The following is a 21068-nucleotide window of genomic DNA, read 5'->3' as shown; positions in this document are numbered from 1 at the left end:
AGGGTCCACTTTAGTGAGGTTTCCCTTTATTGATTTGCACAGTGACAAGTGCCAACGGAGCCAGGATGTGTTTGAATGTGCTTCAGCTCCACAGCCCAGAAGCGATGCTGTGTCTCAGGGTGCAGGTTACAGGGCTGAGGCCCAGCAGAGAGGGGGCCCCTCAGGGCCAAGGACATGTGAGTGCCATGTGATGGAGAGCACTGGGCCTAGAAGCTGGTAGCCAGGCTCACAGTGTAACCTAGGCAAGTCCTTTGCCCCCTGTGGGCCTCAGTTTCTGCTGTGAAAGCTGAGTGGGTGGAGCCCAGTCTCTAAGGTCCCATTGACCCCACCCCCTTCAAGCTCCCCTCTGTCTCCTGGGGCAACTGGGGCCCCTGCTGGGCCTGACAGCCAAGGCTTTCAGACCCATTCCCAGAGTGGGAGCCCCAGGCCCTGCTGCTGGAGGCTCCAACCTCCCTCCAACCTCCACATCAAGGGCAGGTGCCCCAGGAAGGCCAGACTTGGGCCTCTGGCCTCAGAAACTGAGCAGCCATGTGTTATCTCGGGCAGAGGAGACCAAATACCTCCTGGGGCCCTGACTGTGGGGACCAGCAGCAGGCCTCTTGCGCCTTCCCACAGCCCAACATGTGCAGACCCCACAGACCCCGGTCCACAGCCCCCCACTCGCAGCCCTCACACCCTCCCAGCACCCCCCAGAGCTCACAGTCCCAAGCCTTCTCCTTCCACCTGGGGCTCGGTGCTGCCAAGGAAACACCATTGGGGAGAGGCAACCATTGGGGAGAGGTTGCCTCCTCTGAGACCTCCTGAGGAGGGACCACTCTGTGGTGGATGCCCCCAGGAACTGGGAAGAAACCTCAGAGCCCCTCTCTGCCTCCTGCCTCAGAGCAGAGCAAGAGTCAGGGTGGGACAGATAGAAGGGCAATGTCCTTGGGTGCCTGTCTATCCATGTCCGTGCTGTCCCTTCCTTAGGTTCCAGGGGGGCCTTCTGGGCTCTGAGGAGTGGGGTGCTGCCTTTCTGGAAGTCAGTCTGTAACATGCTTCCAGAGCCTTAGACAGGCATGACCTTTGATCAGTGTGGCAATGGTCAACTCAAAGTCAGTGGTGGGACAAGTGCATAGGGATGGAGGCTAGGGGTGTTGGCTGCATCTTGTATGGAATGGTGGCGCTAGTGGGACCCAGAACAGGCTGCCTGAGTGTTGTTAGAACCTCAGGTTCACAAGTGTGATGCACGCCCAGGTTTACCTGCCCCTGGGTGGGTGTGCTTTTCAGTGACAAAAGAAAGCTCTCTATCTATCGTCTATCTATCTACCTATCATCTATCATCTATTTGTTGTCTATGTGAAATGCAAGGTCAAGTCTGGAAGGACATACACCAGATACAACCAGCACAGTCTCCAGGCTGTGCTAGCAATTTCTTTATACTTTTCTTCTGTTTTATTTTAAAAGAATCTTTGTATTCCTCTTTATAACAGGAAAAAAACTAAGCTGTCTCCATTTTTAAAGACAAAACAAATCAAAACAATAGGTTGCATGATGATAGAGCCCCGAAGAAACCCTCACTTGGGGCTCCAGAGGTGGTGGCGGGCCGGCTCCTCAGGCAGACCTGCCTAGTGTCACCAAGGACTGGGCACACAGCCAGGTGGTGGCTCCTCCACCAGCAGTGAAGAGGAGCCTCAACATGGATGGATATGAAAGACACAGTCTTGAGAGAGAGAAAACACATGCAGTCTCACTGAATCTATATGAAGTTCAAAAACAGATGAAGCTGAAAAACAGTTGTTTCAATGGCACCCAGAGGACATAAAACTATGGGAAAAAGTATAGAGATGGTTAACGCAAGGGCTCCTGAGATCCTGGTCATGTTCAGATTCTAAGGTGGTACATGACCTATTTTATTATTACTTTTTAAACTTTACAAATACATTTTATGTATACTTTTTATGGTTGTTCTAGTTTACGGTTAAAGTAGAGGAAGTACATCAAAATATCAGCAGTGGCTCTTCTGGGCAAAGTATGAGGGGGGGATTTTCTCTCCTGTTCGCGTTTCTGTACTTTCTACATTATTTGGAGTGAGCCGTTGTTATTTTTAAACTAAAGACCAAGATGAACGAATTGTATTTTAACAAGAACTCAGAATACAAATAAGGCGATTTTCCCTTATGTTGAGCTGAGCTCGTCCACACTCTATTGCTTCCACCTGAGCCTGAAGTTTAGGGGCCCCAGAGACTACTTTCCATCAGGATGGTCCCAAGATAGGAGAGAAATATCTCCCAGGCCTGGATCTTTCCTCCCAAGATTAGCCCCTCCAGGTCCTTTGGCTGACTCCAAACCTTTGAAGGCACAATACCAAAAGTGAACCATAATGTAAACTCTAGGCTTTGGACAATAATGACGGGTCAATGTAGGTCCATCAGTTGTGACACAAGCACCCTCTGGAGGGGGAGACTGATAATAGGGAGGCTGTGCATGTGTGGCGGCAGGCAGTAAACAGAAAATTCCCGCACCTTCCTCTTAATTTTGCTGTGAGCTTAAAACTTCTCTAAAAAAATTGTTTAAAAAAATCAGTTGGCTCAGGTGTATAGTTTCATTTCTGGACTCTCAATTCCATTGCATCGATCCTTATTCTTATGCCAGGACTGCATTTTGGTTACTGTCTCTTTTACTAAGCATTGAAATTGGAAAGTGTGAGTTCTCCAACTTTGTTCTTCATTTTCAAGATACTTTTTAAAATTTTATTTGAGAAGGAGAGAGAGAGAGCGAGAGAGAGAGAGAGCGTGAGTGGGGAAGAGAGGCAGAGGGAGAGAGAGAATCCCACGCAGGCCCCATGGGTTCAGCATGGAGCCCAACATGGGGCTCTATCCCATGACCCTGGGAGCATGACCTGACCTGAAATTAAGAGTTGGACATTCAACTGACTGAGCCATACAGGCGCCCCTCAAGATATTTTTGGCTCTTCAGGGTGCTTGCATTTCCATCTTTCAGTGCACAAACCTCACACCAGCTTGGTTAAATGTGTTCCTAGGAACTGTATTCTTTCTGATGTTATTGTCAGTGGGATTGTCTTAATTTCCTTTTTGGGATTGCTCATTGCTAGTGCATTCAGGTGGTGATGGCCCCAAGGTCACACTCAAGTCAGCATCAGCATCAGAACCCAAGTGTCGGGTTCAGTCACTTTGCACAGAACTGCCAGGCACCAAGTTTCTGTGTTTCTCATGGTTAGGATCTATCCACCCACCCAACTATCTATCCACCCATTTACCCATCCAATTACTAACCTACCCATGAACTCATCAATACATTTACTCATCACCTATCCATCAATCATCCATCCATCTATCTACACATCCACCCATCTACCCACACATCTATCAATCATCCACCTATCTCTGTTCATGCACCCACCCACCCACCCAGCTACCCATCCATCCATCCAGCCATCCACCCACACATCCATCAATCATTCACCCATGCACATATCTATCTATTCACCCCTTCCTTCCTTCCTTCCTTCCTTCCTTCCTTCCTTCCTTCCTTCAAACTTTCTTGGTAGCCTTGCAGTTACCAGGTACTGAGTGGAAGATGAGATAAAGAGTCTGCAGTCCTAGGAAGAGACTGCACTCAGTGAAGGTCCTGGAAGAAAGAGGTGAGAGACCCAGAGGTATGCCCTCTAGGATTCCAGGATTCTGAGCAGAGCTCAGGGAGGCAGCCAGGGGCCAGCACCAGGCCCAGGCTGGGGTGGGGAGAGGGCTGAGTGTAGGGTGAGGACTCTGCTACCCTCTCTTGTGAGCTACACAAACCTCCAGCTATAGCCTTGAATCTGCTTGTCCCCTTCCTGGGCCACACCTGGCTCTGTTTGTCACCTGTCCCACGCCCCGCTGACCATAGGATCAGTTTCTCTTCCCCTTATTTCTCCCCTTTTATCATCCTGAGTTCTGGTTTAGATCAAAGTTAAGATTAACTTTAGCTTGGGGGTTCCCATGGGTGGCCAGCAAGGCCACTAGAATTGGGGGAGGCAACTTACTCTAACCCCCTTTAGCTTTATGCCTCACTGCCCCTGCAGGCCCAGGGCCTCCATGCCAAATTCCTTTATGTAGTTATCCTCCTATTTCCTGGCAGGCTGGCCCTTGAAGCCTCTCACCCAGCAGTCCTTGGGCAGAGGGAAACGTTGGAGCCCAGAAAGGGGAAGCAACTTGCTCACAGTCACATAGCATGTCAGAGGCATCCCCTGGGCAAGAGCCCAGGAGATGACAGCAGTAGCTGGGGGGGGGGGGGGGGGGGGCGGGGTTAGTGAGGGTCATTGTGGATCAGGTACATCACAGACATTGTCTTGAACCCCCACACTTACCCTGTGGGGGAGAGACTAGTTATCTCCCCCTTGTACAGCTGAGGAAACTGAGGCCCACAGAGGGTTTGCATGTCACCCAAGGTCAAGGGCTGAGAAAGGCTGCATGTGGGTGAGGATCCCAGCCTGCCCAAATCTGGGGTATGGGCTCCTACCACAGAGTTTCCCCCAGGACCTTTGCCTGCTGGCCCTCCCTCTAGTCACCCATGGGTAGAGGGACCGTCACTGGGGTCTGCAGCCCCGGCTCAGCCTGCCATCCACTCTTGGGCTTCCTTTCTGCGCTTCTGAAAGGGAGTTGGGGCCACAGAATGACAGAGGGAGGTCACCCCACGTGAGCATGCCTGGTGCTTGGCAGAGGGCAGCTCTCCATACAGGAGCAGTTCTATGTGAGCTCAGGTAGGCCCCATCCTCTGCTGGACTCAGTTTCCCTGTCTATCAGATGGGAGGCCCCAGACTAGGAGTTGGGACATGTAGGAGTTGAGTCTGTCTTGTTAATAATTTTGGGCCTCAGTTTTCCTACCTGTGAAATGGGGCCATAATCCTGGCTGTCAACCTCACAGAATCCTTGAATGGCTCAGCTGAATAACATGTGTCCCCATGTTTTATAAATAGTATGAGCACAATAAGGCCACTTTATAATATCTTAGGGTACAGTTGCCTTTTGGAACCACAGATCTGGTCAGGGCCAAGGCCTTCAGGAGTTCTACCCCTGGGCTTGCTTCCTCTGAGCCCCATCCCTGTCCCTCTCCTGGGCTCTGGACATTCCAGTCAACTAGCAGGGCTCAGCATGTGCGTTCATGCCCTTGTCCTGCCTATCCCCTGCCTGTGGCACTGAGCACTCCTCCACCCTCGAGAACTCTTGCTCCTGGGACCCTGCCCTGGCCTGCCTCCCAGCATCCTCAGCACATCCCTTCTCTGCATGGTGGCATCAGTGGGGGCATTCAAGGAAGGAAAGTGGACATCTCAGGAGGGGGTCTAATAGCAGACAGTGAGGCCCCAGGTCCAGGGAGGAGCTCAGACATTATCCAGGAGTCCATGGGCTTCAGTACTGCTGATGACTGATGTGGTCCATGCAAGAAAAGCAAGCATACAGACATGGTGGAGGATAGTCTATCTTGGTTCGATTTGTATCTCCTATTCTGGAATATTCTCTGGCAATTCTGGATGAGAGTAAAACTACCCCTCAAAAAACATGAGGATGCCTTCTGCCAACTCCTTTCCCACAGGATGAAAAGAATGGTGTTCATGTTTGAAGATGGTTGAGTTTAGGGCACAAAGTGATGAACCCCAATGAGAATACGATTTCTGATTGAATGAAGGACTTTTTATTGAACATTGATTGGGTGCAGGGAGAAGGGCTGGGATGATCCTGGTGGGAGGAGAGACCTTCCTGGAGGTCCATTGGCTGCACATCCTCTTGGGTGAGTGGGGGTCTCAGGCACCTAAGAGCACTCTGAGGGCACCACCCTCTTCTCCACGGTGCTCCCCTCGTGTGTGACCTGGCAGGTAAAATTTCTATAAGATTTCCACTTGTCAGGTGACAGACTCAGGTAGCTGCTGGCCACATACTTGTTGTTGCTCTGTTTGAAAGGCTTGGTGGTCTCCACACCCTGGGTGACAGGGGTCCCGTCTGCCTTCCAGGTCACCGTCAAGTTGCCAGGGTAGAAATCACTGATGAGGCACACCAGGATGGCCTTGTTGGCTCTGAGCTCCTCAGAGAAGGGCAGGAAGAGCATGACCAAGGGTGCAGACTTGGGCTGACCTGTGTGGACAGAGGAGAGGGGGGAGAAACACAGGGAGAGTCCAGGCTTTGGGCAGCCCTTTCCCCATCTATAGCCTCTGTGACTTTTCCCATGGTGGCCATGCTGGTTCACCCAGGGGATCCTCCTTTCCACTTCAGCCCTGGACAGCAGGCAGTTCCCCATGCTCCCAATAGCCCTTCCGTGTCACCTCTCCCAGGTAGATGAAAGGTGCATCTGCAGCCTCGGTTTCCCCCTCAGCCCAGCATCTGGCCCCCATATCACTTCATTCTTCTGGATCCGGGTACTTCCCCTGTGAACTGCAGTCTACCACCTAGCCTGCCAACACAATCCTGATGACTGCTGACTTTAAGGGGCAGCTGTGTAGCTCTGAGCCTCCACTCACTCTCCACTTGGTCACTCTCACCTTAGACAGGTGAGACACCTGGGGCCCTGGGATTGTGGGGCTCCAGGGACAGAAAAAAACTCTTCCCATGGGACCTGCTCCTTTCTTTTCCTTTTTTAAAAAGTTTTTACTTATTTTTGAGAGAGAGAGAGAATGGGGGAGGGACAGAGGGCGAGGGAGACACAGAATCTGAAGCAGGCTCCAGGCTCTGAGTTGTCTGCACAGAGCCCAACATGGGGCTAGAACCCACTAACTGTGAGATCATGACCTGAGCCAAAGTTGGACGCGTAACTGACTGAGCCACCCAGGTGCCCCAGGACCCACTCCTTTCTGATCAATGTCCTGGGAGGGCCGTGCTTCTGGTCACCTTGTCCTGCATCACTCATGTCTCTGTGTCCCTGCATCCTCATAGCCTCATAGAGGCCCCGAGCACTTCAGCCTGGACCAAACCAGACTGCTCTGTCCTCCTCCCATGGACCTCCTCTCGGGTTGCTCCTCTATGTTCCTGAAGGCTGAGGTCACAGCCCCAGCCATGTCCCCAACCTCGTGGATGGGCATCAAGCCCTTAGCCAAGACCCCAAACGACTCTCTCCAAGGCTGCCCCAGTGCCCCTAGTCAGAACCAGTCTCTGGACCCCACACAGGTGTCTGCTCTGGAAGAAGGGAAGGAGTCCCCAGTTTTGGACCAACGCCCCTAACCCAGGCCCTAGGACCTGACCACATTCAATTGTCAGACTCTAAAGGTAAATGCTTGTACCATTGAAGTTCTTCCTTCTGGTTTCCCTGAGACCAACCCACCTCCCCCAGATCCCACAGATTTGCTAAGGGCAAATCTTCCCTTAAGGCTGGGAAGCAGATAGGAAACGGCCTCCAGAGAAAAGTAACTTTCCTCAGACAACAGAGGGGTGGGACATGTTGGGAAATATGGTGAAAGCCACTTACCTAGGACAGTGAGCTGGGTTCCTTCACTGAAAACAAGCCAGGGTGATTGAGTTTCGGACCAAAACCCACCGGGCCAGCACCTGGGGCCTGCCCCGTGGGGGCCAGGCCAGAACAGGAACCTGTGATGGGCACAGGGCTGTAGCAGGTGGGGCTGGGCAGCCAGCCTCCCAGAAGCTGTGGCACACCTGGATGAGCCCACAGCCCTGAGGTGTCCCTGTGCCTAGCCCTCTGTTTGAGGCCAACTCCACCCATGGTCTTGTGTATTACCCCTTTCCAAGGCTGTCTTGGTCATCTCCTGATCCTCAGTGCTGACAGTGACACTGCATACAGTAGGTGTTCAATAAATCCTTGAGTGCCTCGTTCTTTCACATGGTGTGGCAGAGTGAGTCCTAAACTGGCTCAGACCTGTCTGACCTCTCTGGCCTCATTTAGGGCTTCTGAGGGTTCCTCTCCTACAATTTCTCATGGTCTAGCCAGGTGGCTTCCTCCCTGAGCCTACTGGTCTGGGACTGGGTCATTCCTGACTCATGGTGCTCCCATGTGAAGACCCACACACACACTTTTTCTCTACACATCAAAGACACAATTCAATTCCACCTCTTTTATGAAGCTTTCTCTGATCTCTCAGACCACTGTCTTTCTGAGACACCTGTCTGTCCATCTATCCATATGTCCATCCATCCACCCATCATCCACATATCCATCCATTCATCCATCCACCCACCCATCCATCCAACAGTAGCTCCAGGCACTGTTTCACATGCTTGGACATGGCAGGCTCCCCTGGCTTTCATCTCCATCTATCCCTGAAAGCTCTCAGGTCAGAACCAACAATGTCCTCTTCCTGGTCAATTCCCTAGTTCCTGTTGTACATTATGGCTCTACAGGATTCAACACAGAGTCAGCCTCTCTTTTCAGTGACTCTCTTCTTGTTGGCACCTGAGATCCCACATTCTTCTCCCCTGACTTCTCTTTCACCCCAGTCAATGCATGGCAGCTGACTCCCAGACTGGCACCCTGGGTCCTCCTCCTTCTTTGCCATCTTCCTACATTGTGGATTCCCACTACTGCCCATTTTGTAATGTTCGAGTCTATTCTAGCCCCAAACCCTCTCCTTGGCTCTCCCTAAATTACCTACTGACCATCTCCAGCTGGATGTCCAATAAGAATCTCAAACTCGCCGTGTCCAAATGAGACTGACCACCCTTTGCCCCTAACCCAGCCCTTTGTCTGTCTTCACCTTGTCACACGTGACCACGAGTGCTCTCACTACCCAACTCTCAGGCCCAAAACCTGTCTTCTTAGATCGTGCATCTAAATATTCCCTTTTAAAGTTAAAACAAGGGGCACCTGGGTGGCTCAGTTGGTTGAGCGTCCGACTTCAGCTCAGGTCATGATCTCATGGTCTGTGAGTTCGAGCCCCGTGTCGGGCTCTGTGCTGACAGCTTGGAGCCTGAAGCCTGCTTCAGATTCTGTGTCTCCCTCTCTCTCTGACCCTCCCCCATTCATGCTTTGTCTCTGTCTCAAAAATAAATAATAAAACAGTAAAAAAATTTTTTTTAATTAAAAAATAAATAAATAAATAAATAAAATTAAAACAAGACTCAGAATAATTGAGAAGCGATAGAATCGCCCTCTGATACTCCAAAACCACAAGAAGCCCCAGGTTTTGCCTTTGCTGATGTTAACTCCTAACTGATGCAAGGATGTGACATTAAGTTGGGGCTTATTGCATGCAAACATCTCCGCCAGAGGATTGGACCAGTGCATTTCCACCTTAGAAGCTGGTCCAGTCAGATGTTGTTGGTTTTGTGCTGCAATATGCTTTTTGTTTTAAAATTATAATAATATTACATATATAACACAATTAAGCAATAAAATACATTTAAATACCTTTTTAAAGTGTAATATTTATCTCTCCATCTGTCCTGTTGTGTGTAGTGCCATTTTCCTCTTTTTTTTCTTTTTCTTTCTTTCTCTTTCTTTCTTTCTTTCTGTGTATGTATGGTAAAACATACATAGCATAAAATTTTACCAATCTCAGTCATTCTATGAGGTTAGCATTACCCTAATACCAACACCAGACAATGACATTATAAGAAAAGAAAACTACAGAACAATATCTCTTATTAATATAGATGCAAAAATCTTCAACAAAATATTTGCCAATTGAATACAAGAATGTATTAAAAGAATTATACACCACAACCAAGTGGGATTTATCCCAGGCATACAAGGCTGGTTCAGCATTTAAAAGTCAGTTAATGGGGGCGCCTGGGTGGTGCAGTCGGTTAAGCGTCCGACTTCAGCCAGGTCACGATCTCGCGGTCCGTGAGTTCGAGCCCCGCCTCAGGCTCTGGGATGGCTCAGAGCCTGGAGCCTGTTTCCGATTCTGTGTCTCCCTCTCTCTCTGCCCCTCCCCCATTCATGCTCTGTCTCTCTCTGTCCCAAAAATAAATAAACGTTAAAAAAAATTGTTAAAAGTCAGTTAATGTAATCTATCATGTCAACAAGCTAAAGAAGAACAAAATCACATGATCATATCAATAGATGCAGAAAAAGCATCTGACAAAACCCAACACCATTTATGACAAAAAAAAAAAACCTCAGTAAACTAGGGCTAGAAGGGAATTTCCTCAAGTTGCTAAAAAATATCCACAAAAACCCCTACAGCTAACATCATATTTAATGGTGAAAAACTTGAAGCTTTCCTAATAAAGTCAGAGCATGGTAAGGATGTCCCTTCTCACCACCACTTTTCAATATCATATTGGAAGTCCTAGCTAATGCAATAAGACAAGAAAAGTAAACAAAAGGTATACAGATTGGGAGAGAAGAAATAAAACTGTCTCTGTAAGTATGTGATTATGAAGAAAATCAAAAGAATTGACCAAAAAACTTCTGGAACTAGTAAGCAATTATAACAAGGTTACAGATACAAGATTAATATACAAGTCAATTACTTTTCTATATACTGACAATGACAAGTAGAATTTGAAATTAAAAACAGTACCATTTACATTATCATCCCCTTCAAAAGGAACTACTTAGGTATAAATCTAACAGAATATATACAAAATCTATATGAGGAGAACTACAAATTCTAATGAAAGAAATCAAAGAAAACCTAAGTAAACGGAAGAATATTCCATGTTCATGGATAGAAAGACTCCATATTATCAAGATGTCAGTTATTTTCAACTTGATCTATAGATTAAATGCAATCCCCAATCAAATTCACAGCAATATTGCTTTCCCAGAAATATTTTGTGGATATTGGCAAACTGATTCTAAGGTCTATATAGAGGGGCAAAGGACTCAGAATAGCTAACACAATAGTGAAGGGAAAGAACAAACTTGGAAGGATGGCAGACATTATAAGGTTTTGAGAATCACTATAAAACTACAGTAATCAAGACAGTGTAGTATTGACATAAATACAGACCAGTGGAATAGAACAGAGAGCCCAGAAATAAACTCTCACACATACAACCAAATGATTTTTGACAAGGATGTCAAGGCCATTCAATGGGGAAAGGGCAGTCTTTTCAACAAATGGTGCTGGGAAACATGGATATTCACAGGCAGAAGAATGAAGTTGGACTCTTACCTAACACCATATACAAAATTAACTCAAAATGGATGAAAGGAATAAATATAAGAGCTAAAACAATAAAACTCTTAGGAAAAAAGCTAGAGGACAAAAGCTTTATAACATCAGATTGACAATGATTTCTTAGATATGACACTGAAATCACAGACAACAAAAGAAAAACTAGACAACTTTGACTTTTGAAATGAAAAATTCAAATTTTTGTACAACAGAAGACACTATCCACAGGGTAAAAAGGCAACCCACAGAATGGGAGAAAATATTTGCAAATCATATATGTAATAAAAGATTAATATCATAATATATAGGGAACTCCTAAAACTCAAAGGAAAAAACCAAACAACCCATTCAAAAATGGGCAACAGACTTGAACAGACATTTCTCCAAAGAAGATACACAAATGGCCAATAAACACATGAGAGATGCTCAATATTACCAATAATTAGTAAGTGCAAATTAAGACTACAATGAGATACAACCTCACACTCATTGGGATGGCTACTGTTAAAATTACAAACTAGAAAACAAGTGTTGGTAAGGATGTAGAGAAATTGGAACATTTCTGCACTGTTAGTGCTCAAATACTGCATGATTCCACTTATGTGAGGTATTCAGAGTAGTCAAGATCATAAAAGCAGGAAGTAGAACGATGGTTTCCAGGGGGTTAAAAGATATAGAGTTTAAAAGGTATAGAGTTTCAGGGCACCTGAGTGGCTCAGTCAGTTAAGTGTCTGACTCTTGATTTCGGCTTAGGTCATGATCTCATGGTTCATGGGTTTGAGCCCCTCATCAGGCTCTGCACTGAGAGTGCAGAGTCTGCTTGGGATTCTCTCTCTTCTTCTATCCCTGCCCTTCCCCCATTCTCTCTCTCAAAATAAATAAGTTTTTTAAAAAGTATAGAGTTTCAGATTCACAAGATGCAAAGAGTTCTGGCAATGCGCAGTGGTGATGGCTGCACACCAAAGTGAATGTATTTAATACCACCAAACTCTACACTTAAAAGTAATTAGGCTGATATACTTTATGTTATGTGTGTTTTAACACGATAAAAAATTATATTTGAAGACCAAATAAGGGATACCTGGGTGGCTCAGTCGGTTGGGTGTCCGACTTCAGCTCAAGTCATGAGCTCACGGCTCGTGAGTTCAAGCCCCGCATCAGGTTCTGTGCTGACAGCTCAGAGCCTGGAGCCTGCTTCAGATTCTGTTTTCATCCTTCTGCCCCTCCCTTGCTCGTGCTCTGTCTCTGTCTCTGTCTCTCTCTAATATAAAATAAAACAAAAAAATAATAATGACAAAATAAGACACACATGATCTTAAGGAAATATTGGGAAATAAAGAAAATCAAAGAAGAAACTTAAAGTTAAAATTATTTGTAAGTCCACTATGGATAAATATTATTAATAGTTTTAGTATATTTTCTTCTAGGCTTTTAAAAAAGTATATTATTGGGGCACCTGGCTGGCTCAGTTGGTAGAACATGGAACTCTTGATCTTGGGGTTGTGAGTTTGAGTCCCACATTGAGGGTAGGGTTTACTTAAAATAAATAAGTGTATTATTCATATTTTAAAACAAAATTTATGTGATACTTTTCTTCTTTTCTTTAGTCTCCAAATATTGTTATCTTTCCACATTTTTTCTTGTGGTTGATTTCAAGTTTCATAGCGTTGTGGTCTGAAAATATGCACAGTCTGATCTCAATCTTTTTGTGCTTATTGGGGGTTGATTTGTGTCCCAGTGTGTGATCTATTCTGGAGAATGTTCCATGTACACTGGAGGAGAATGTGTATTCTGCTGCTTCAGGATGAAATGTTCTGAATATATCTGATAAGTCCATCCAGTCCAGTGTGTCATTCAAAGCCATTGTTTCCTTGTTGATTTTCTGTTTAGATGATCTGTCCATTGTTGTAAGTGGGGCGTTGAAGTCCCCTACTATTATGGTATTATTATCAATGAGTTTCTTTATGCTTGTGATTAATTAATTTACATATTTGAGTGCTCCCCCTTATTTTCTTATATAAGCTTTCCCCTCTAAGCACTGCTTCATCTATGTCCCATAAATATTGATATTTTGTATTTTCTTTTTCATCCACTTCAGTTCTCTAAACTTACACCCTTAAGAATTTAGAAAAATAAGATAAAAACAGAGAGGGAGACAAAACATAAGAGACTCTTAAATACAGAGAACTAATTGAGGGTTGCTGGAGGGGAGGTGGGTAGGAGGATGGGCTAAATGGGTGATGGGCATTAAGGGGGCACTTGTTGAGATGAGCACCAGGTGTTATATGTAAGTGATGAATCACTAAATTCTACTCCTGAAACCTATAATACACTGTTAACTTTGTTTAAAAAATTGGGGGGCTAAAAAAAAGAACATTTTAAAATAGAAATTAAGGGGAATTCACCATATGTATGATCAGATTGCTTCCTAACATACAAGGCAGATGCTGCCTAAAACAATCATCTACACACTCTGATTCTCTCCCAAGCAAGATAAAGCAGGTCATCTGGATCCACTGAGTTTGTATCTTGTTAATTCAACTCTTTCTATCAGGCTGGCAGTTTCTGGGGAGTATGATCTTAATACGGCTGTAAGTAGAGCCTGTGGTTGTGAATCTACTTCCATACTTTGTCACTGTAAAGTTGCTTTCCTGGTTAAAGATTCTATTGTGATATATAGTTTCAATAAATCTTAAGTCCTTACATAAAAAAAATAATTTAGAAAATCAAGAAAATCAACCCCAAGTAGAAGAAACAGTGAAGAGCAGAAATCAATGAAACTGAAACAGAGAAACATAGAGAAAACTAATAAGATAAAAATCTGATTTTCGAAAAATCAATACAATTGATAAATCTCTAACCACACTGAGCAAGTAAATGAGATAAGACAAATTGTCCATATCAGAAATAAAAGAGGGGTATTACTACAGATCCTGTAGTCACTAAAGTGCTAGGAAGGGAATACTAGAAAAAACCTTATGCTAATAAATCTCACCACTTAAATGAAATGGACCAATTCCTTAAAAGACACAAACATTTAAAGCTCACCTATATCTATTTTATTTTTTAAGCTTATGTACTTATTTTGAGAGACAGAGACCATGAGCAGGAAAGAGAGAGAGAGAGAGAGAGAGAGAGAGAATCTCAAGCAAGCTCCCCACAGCATGGAGCCCAACATGGGGCTCTGCACTGACAGCACAGATCCTGCTTGGGATTCTCTCTCTCTCTCTCTCTGTCTCTCTCTTTCTCTCTCTCTCAAAGTAAGTAAACATTTTTTAAAAAAGAAGTAATATTTCAAACCAATAACTTAACTTTACCTTAAGGAAATAGAAAAAGAAGAGCAAGTTAATTCCAAAGCTGACAGAAGGGAGGAAATAATAATGAGTAGAGTAGAATAAATGAATTAGAGAATATAAAACAATAGGGAGAATCAGTAAAACCAAAAGCTGCTTCTTCAAAGTTTAACAGCTTTGAGAAACATTTACTAGACTGACAAATACAAAAGAGAGAAGGTTCCAATTATCAAAGTCAGAACTGAAAGTTGGGACATCACTACACACCATGAAAAAGTGAAAAGGATTATAAGGAAATAATATGAACTGAATACCAACAAATCAGATAACCTAGACGAAATGAACAGATTCCTAGAAAGACACAAACTTCCAAAACTGACTCAAGAAGAAATAGAAAACCTGAACAGGCCTATAACAACTGAAGAGATTAAAATGGTAATCAAAATAACATTCCCACAAAGAAAAGCCCAGGACCAGATGGTTTTACCAGAAAGTCCTACTTTATTTAAAATTTATTTTAATTTTTAATTTTTGTTTGTGTACAAATATTTAAAGAAGGTGATACCAATCCTTCACAAACTCTTCTGAAAAATAAAAAAGAAACGAAAACTTCCTTACTCATTCTATGAGGCCAGAATTACCCTGATACCAAAGCTGAATGAAGACATCACAAAAAACCTGCAAACTAATATCTCTGATGAATACAATGCAAAAATGCTCAACAAAGTACTAGAAAAGTTAATCCAATAGCATATTAAAAAGAATCATACAGCAACTGGGGTTTATCCCAGGAATGCAAGAGTGGTTCAGCTTAAGAAAATCAATCAATAGAACATATCATAATGATGGAATTAAGGATGATAGCCACATGATCATCTCAATTGATGCAGAAAAATATTTGACAAATTCAACAAAATTTCATGCCAAAACACTTTAAAAACTTGGAACAGAAGGGAACTTCCTCAACTTTATAAAGACCATCTATGAAAAATCCACATTGAACATCATATTCACTGGTGCTAGACTGAATGCTTTCCCCTCAAGTTTAGGAACCAGACAAAGATGCTTATTTTTGCTCCTTTCATTCATCACTGTACTGGTGAATGGCCAAACAAAATGTAATACATTTAAAGTGGAATCCTTCTCAGCAATAGAAAGGAACAGGCTATTGATAAATGGGATAACCTGAGTCAACTGCAAAGGCACTATACTGAATTAAAGAAGCCAGACTCAAAAGGTTCTGTATTCGGAATATTATTATTCAGTTATGAAAAGCATCGAACTATGATCCACCCCAAAATCTGAATGGACATCCAGAAAATTATGCTGGGTGAAAAAGCTAATCGCCAAATATTACACAGTATATGATTCCATTTATACAACAATCTTGAAATGACAAAATTGGAAATGAAGGCCAAATTAGTAGTTTCCAGGAGGAAAGGAAGGAGCTTGGAAGGGAGGGAAGTGGGAGTGGCAATAGAAGAGCAAGGTGAGGAATCCGTGGAGAGGGAAATGTTCTGTACCTTAACTGTATCGATGTCAAAATCCTGGTTGTATTTTACTATGGTTTTACAAGACATTACCACTAGGGGAAACTGGGTGAAAGGAACATGGGACCCCTCTGTATTGTTTCTTATAACTGTATGTGAATCTAAAATGATCTTGAAATTAAAAGTTTAATTTACAAAAAGGTTACATACTCCAAAATTCCATTTGTAAGATATTCTGGAAAAGGCAAAACTATAGGATCACAGAGAGATCAGTGGTTGCCATGGTTGGGCGGAGAAAGAGACTGACGACAGAAGGGACACAGGGAAGTTTGGGTGAGGGTGGAAATGTTCTCTATCTTGATTGTGTTGATAGTTACATGATTCTATGATTTTATTAAAATTTATATAATTACTATATGAAAGAGATGGAATTTTACTCTGTGTAAGTTAAAATAAAATAGAAATAGAAAGATTGATATGGAACAGATTGTAACCTGTTTTTAAAAATCCTGGTTATGTGGGGTGCCTGGGTGGCTCAGTTGGTGAAGCGTCTGACTTCAGCTCAGGTCATGGTCTCACGGTTCATGGGTTTGAGCCCTGTGTCGGGCTTTGCGCTGACAGCTTGGAGCCTGGAGCCTGCTTGGGATTCTGTGTCTCCCTCTCTCTCTCTCTCCCTCCCCTACTTGTGCTATCTCTCTCTGTCTCTCAAAAGTAAATAAGTAAATATTTTTAAAAATTTTTAGATCCTGATTATGTTATTGCAGTCACCTAATATATATGCATACATATATACATACATACATGTATGCATATATACACATGTATGTATATGTATGTACGTATGCGTGTATACATGTATGTATATATGTATGTGTATGTATGTAATGAGTTTCTTATTCCCTTCCATGGATATACCATAGTCTATCATTGGACATTGAGGTTGTTTCCACCTTTTCCCCACTTATAATATTTAGCAGAAGCTCTGATTATTTCTTCAAGATAAATTTCTAGAAATGGAATTACTTGATTAAAAGAAATGCAGATTTTTTTTGAATCTTGGCAACTGATGTTATTTGTTCCAAGAATTTTATCTCCCACTGACCATCCATGAGAGCACTCATTCCTCCCCTGTCGACCCTCTGGTACCATCATTTTAAAAGTTTTTTTTTTTTTTAAGTTGATTTACTTTGAGAGAGAGAGACAGACAGACAGACAGACAGAATACACCCCCAAGTGAAAGCAGGGTAGGAGCAGAGAGAGGAAGAGAGACAGAATCCCAAACAGGCTCCATACTGTCAGCACAGAGCCCCATGCCAGGCTCCAACTACTAACTGTGAGACCATGACCTGAGCAAAATCCAGAATCTGGCACTTAACTAACTGAGCCACCCAGCCGCCCCTGGTACCATCACTTTAAATTCACTTGTCAATTTCACAGGTGATCTTGGTCGTTGTGTAGACAGCCCCCTCGCTGCTCCTCTAATTTGGCATGGAAAAATCCAGAGCCATTTTTCCAAGACACAAGTCTGACTGCGAGTATCCCTTACTTACGTCCCTCAAGGTCTTCAAGAAAAAGTGCAAATACATAAAACCCCCTGCTCTCCCCACTCTCCTTTTCCCCTCCCGCAGCTCCCTGATGAACCTCACCCTCCCTTTGCCTGGAGAGACCCCATCACTGGCCAACAGCCTTCCATCTGTAAAACCAGCTTGGGCATCCTCCCCCCCTCCCACTTTACTGCTCCAAAAATGGTCTAAGAGGTCTATCCTCAAGTGTGCACATGACCCCCTTGGTTCAGGCCCATCCTGTCTGCATCCACTGGCCCTGAGTGGCCCAAAAATGAATGGACCTTCTTGGGAGAGACCAATACCTTGCAAGACTTCTCCTTCTCTTGGACCATTTTGTTAAAATATAGGACACACTGGTGCAGTCACAGCATTCTCTTAGATATCTAGCAAAAAATCTGGGGTTGGGCACCCTGGATCTTCCCTTTCCTGTTCCCCCTCTTCCTGAATCTCCAATTGTCTGTCCACTCCTCCTGGGACACTGCCCCCACCCCCCAGAAAAGTCACTCTAAATCTGGATTCCCACCCTCACCCACCCAAGTCTGGTCATGTCCTTTCCTTGCAAAAGTTCCCTGGAATCCCCCAGATGAAGTCTGTCCTCTAGGGATCGGTCCTCTAGGTTGGAGATTGGTCACCTGTTCAGCCTTCTCTCAGACCATCTTGGCCCCAGTACCCACTCACTGCAGCCCTGCAGATGGCTGAGAGCTTCCTGAGCGTTTTGTGCCTCTACTACCTTGTCATTGTCTTTGTGTGTGGCTGCTGCTTCATCTGGCCCCCTCTCCTACTGAACATTGAGTTGGGGCCAAACCTTGCTCCCCTGGAATCCCAGCCCCAGCACAGGGCTTGACCCCAGTGGGGGCTCCATCTTTCCTTATGTTTTCCTGGGCCCTGACAGACACCAAGATGCCAGTCCTCACCCAACACCCATAGGTGTTGACCCCCTCCCTGGCTGGACTGCTGGTACCAAACAAAATCAGCTCATCCTGTTCTAACCTTTCACTGAGGCAGCCCCAGCATCTCTGGAGTGGGTGTCAGGTTACAAGGCCCTCACTCAGTTAAGACCCCTTGCCTTGCAGAGTAGGCAACTGAGATGGGGAGAGGCAGACTTGTCAGTCCCACCAGTTAGGAGATGGGAGTGGGGACAGCTGGAAACCATCGGGTTTGAGTGTTGGAGTCTGCACCAGCTGGGTGACAATGAGCAGGTCATTTCATCTCTCTGGACCTCTATCCTTATCTGTAACGTGGGGGTAACAGCAGCCTCTGCTTTATGGGGTTGCTGAAGGCGGTTCTGCCCCTAAAATAATTAGTGCCCACAATGAACGTGCTGTTGTGTCATTCATTATCATAGATGGACCCAAATTCTCGGCACTTTGTCCAGGGACTTCCTACCACACACAGAGAGGAAGGCCTGGGGTCACTCAGCAAAGGGGGATTATACCTTGGGTGGGCTCAGGGTCTTAGGGGTCAGTCACAGGAGGTAGCCCTGGCTGAAGGTCCTTGGCTAAGGGTCTGGTGACCTGGGGACAGCAGGGAAGGCCCACTCCCAAGTCAAAAGTATCAGCTGGAGCCTGCGCCCTACTGCTCCAGGGAGTGGCCTCTGGCCAGCAGGGAAAGGGCAAGGAGGTAGTCCTCATCAGTTGAGAGGAGGAGGCCTGGGAACCCTGGGATGACAGCACCCACCACCCATGTGGACGTCCTGCCACTGCCTCCTTGTTTCTTCCCTACCCAGAATACCAGGGTGAGGTGAATGAGGCACTAGTCTTGGGCACAAAATTTAAGGGATGCTAAAAACTCAGTAATTCAGATAAATCATATTTTAATACAATACAAAAAAAATTAATGCAAACACACTCTGGAAAACTGTCAACACTTTAAATAAAGCTAGTGTCTGTCCAGGCTGCCCCTCTTCTCACTGATTCTTCCTTGTCGCCTTTACTGCCGTCTGTGTCCCATTCCCAATTCTGGCTGCAAAGACCCTCTCCTCCCTCACCCACATGACTCACTCAGCCCCTTACCTGTCCCATAGGCTCCGAGGGCTGCTTCCTGCTGGGGCTCCAGGGCCTGGGACCCTGCTTGGTGGTGCTGCTGTCGTTGGGGGCAGCTGGCAATGGGCGCCCATGGCCAAGCCCAGCAACAGCAGGGGCCAGAGCTGCTTGGGGCCAGGGCTCTGCCCCCTGGGGGTCTCATAGCCCACCTGGCCTGTCTTAGGCCTCATCCACCCTCAGAATCAAAGGACCTGCAGGCTTGAGCTCCCTGGAGGAGAGTCAGCAGACACCCCTGGTCCTTCTTGCTCGCAGTGGCTGTCCCAGTGCTTTCTGGCCCAAGTGGCCCCATCCTCTGCCTGGACCTTCTCTCCAAGGACCATGGCTGTTACTCCTGGGGGTCTCTCCCAGTGGGTCATCGGCCAACTGCCCTGCTGTGGTCACATCCATAGCTCAACACCCACCACCACAACTGCCAGCCTGGTCTCGCCCCTGAGACCCTGGGTGGAGCACACCTGCTCCTGCCTTCCTTCCCAGAGGGCGCCTGGGTCTGTGGAGCATCTCCCCTGGGACTGGAGGGGCATGGAGGGCAGCCAAGTGCCAGTACATCAAGAGTCACCTGAGTTCAGTGGGCTGGGACTGAGGCTGCTGTTCTGACCAGCCTGGGGGCAGGGGTGGTGACAGGGGAGGAAACAGGTGTAGTTTAGCAAGAAGCCAATGTTCAAGTTCAGGAATCATGATATAATTATAAATATGGTGTTTAATGCACCATGTTCAACACCTCATGGATGTCATCTCTCTCTCTCTCTCTCTCTCTCTGACACCCACACGCACATGCACACACGCACACACTCACACCCTCATAGATTTTATCCAGAGGTCACCATCATGAGCACAGCATCTGCACACCACGCAGTAGTGGCTTCTGCAAGGCCTCTTTGCCGTCTCCCCCAAATCCCTGTGAACTGTTGGTCCAGGAACTCCATGCTTTGGTGTGAGGTGGGCAGCGGCAACAAGGAGGGACCGAGCACCTGCGTGGGGTGGCGAGGGTCTGGCTCTGCTCTGGCACTGCCAGGAGGGATGCTCCACTCACTTCCCAGGTCTCCAGTCTTCTTTGTGAAGTGAGGCTGGCCACACTGCTAGCTCTGCTCACTTTTGGGTCCGTGGTGAGGTCCAAGTTGGCAGACAATGGCTATGAAAGTCCTTTTTTTCCCATTAGTTTTAAAAACATTGTCGTAAAAGATGCATGAAATGAAACTTGCCATCTAGGCCATTTTTAAGTGCACAATCCAGTGCCATCAAGCACAATTATGTTTTGTGCAACCCTCACCACCATCCATCCATCTCCAGAACTTGTTCATCTTCCCAAACAGAAACTCTGTTCCCCTTTAAACACTAACTCCCCATTCTTCCTCCCCCCACCCCAGCCCCTGGCAACCATCATTCTACTTTCTGTCTCAGTGAGCTGGACTACTCCAGGGACCTCAGATACATGGAATCATAGAGTATTTGTCCTTTGAAAGTGCTTTCTAAACTGAGAAGTACCACAAGCATAACACATATGGCTGGCTGTTATGATTATTTTTATTATTGTCACCACCAATTGGCTGTTATGATTATTTTTATTATTGTCACCACCAGCTGGTCCATCTGCTGTGGCTGAGGAAAAATCATAGGCCATCAAAAAATAGTGAATTCCTAAT

General features: G+C 45.6%; 2 protein-coding genes across 8 annotated transcripts in view; one reads left to right on the top strand and one right to left on the bottom strand.

The window, feature by feature from the left end:
- ZNF70 (zinc finger protein 70) overlaps positions 1-21068 on the top strand; it is a 59019-nt gene that overhangs the window by 26210 nt on the left and 11741 nt on the right. The gene's annotated exons all lie outside the window — the stretch shown is intronic.
- Positions 5713-19598, bottom strand: IGLL1 (immunoglobulin lambda like polypeptide 1). The gene is made up of 3 exons (XM_053447892.1): positions 19399-19598; positions 7426-7544; positions 5713-6101 (listed from the first exon to the last, which is right to left on the bottom strand). Exons 1-3 carry the CDS (start codon positions 19596-19598, stop codon positions 5782-5784), a joined length of 639 nt encoding a protein of 212 aa, XP_053303867.1. The 3' UTR covers positions 5713-5781.

This window comes from Prionailurus viverrinus, chromosome D3, assembly GCF_022837055.1.
Source record: "Prionailurus viverrinus isolate Anna chromosome D3, UM_Priviv_1.0, whole genome shotgun sequence".
Taxonomy (NCBI): Eukaryota; Metazoa; Chordata; class Mammalia; order Carnivora; family Felidae; genus Prionailurus; species Prionailurus viverrinus.
The sequence above is the reverse complement of the archived record's forward strand: the minus strand, read 5'-3'. Positions and strand labels throughout refer to the sequence as shown.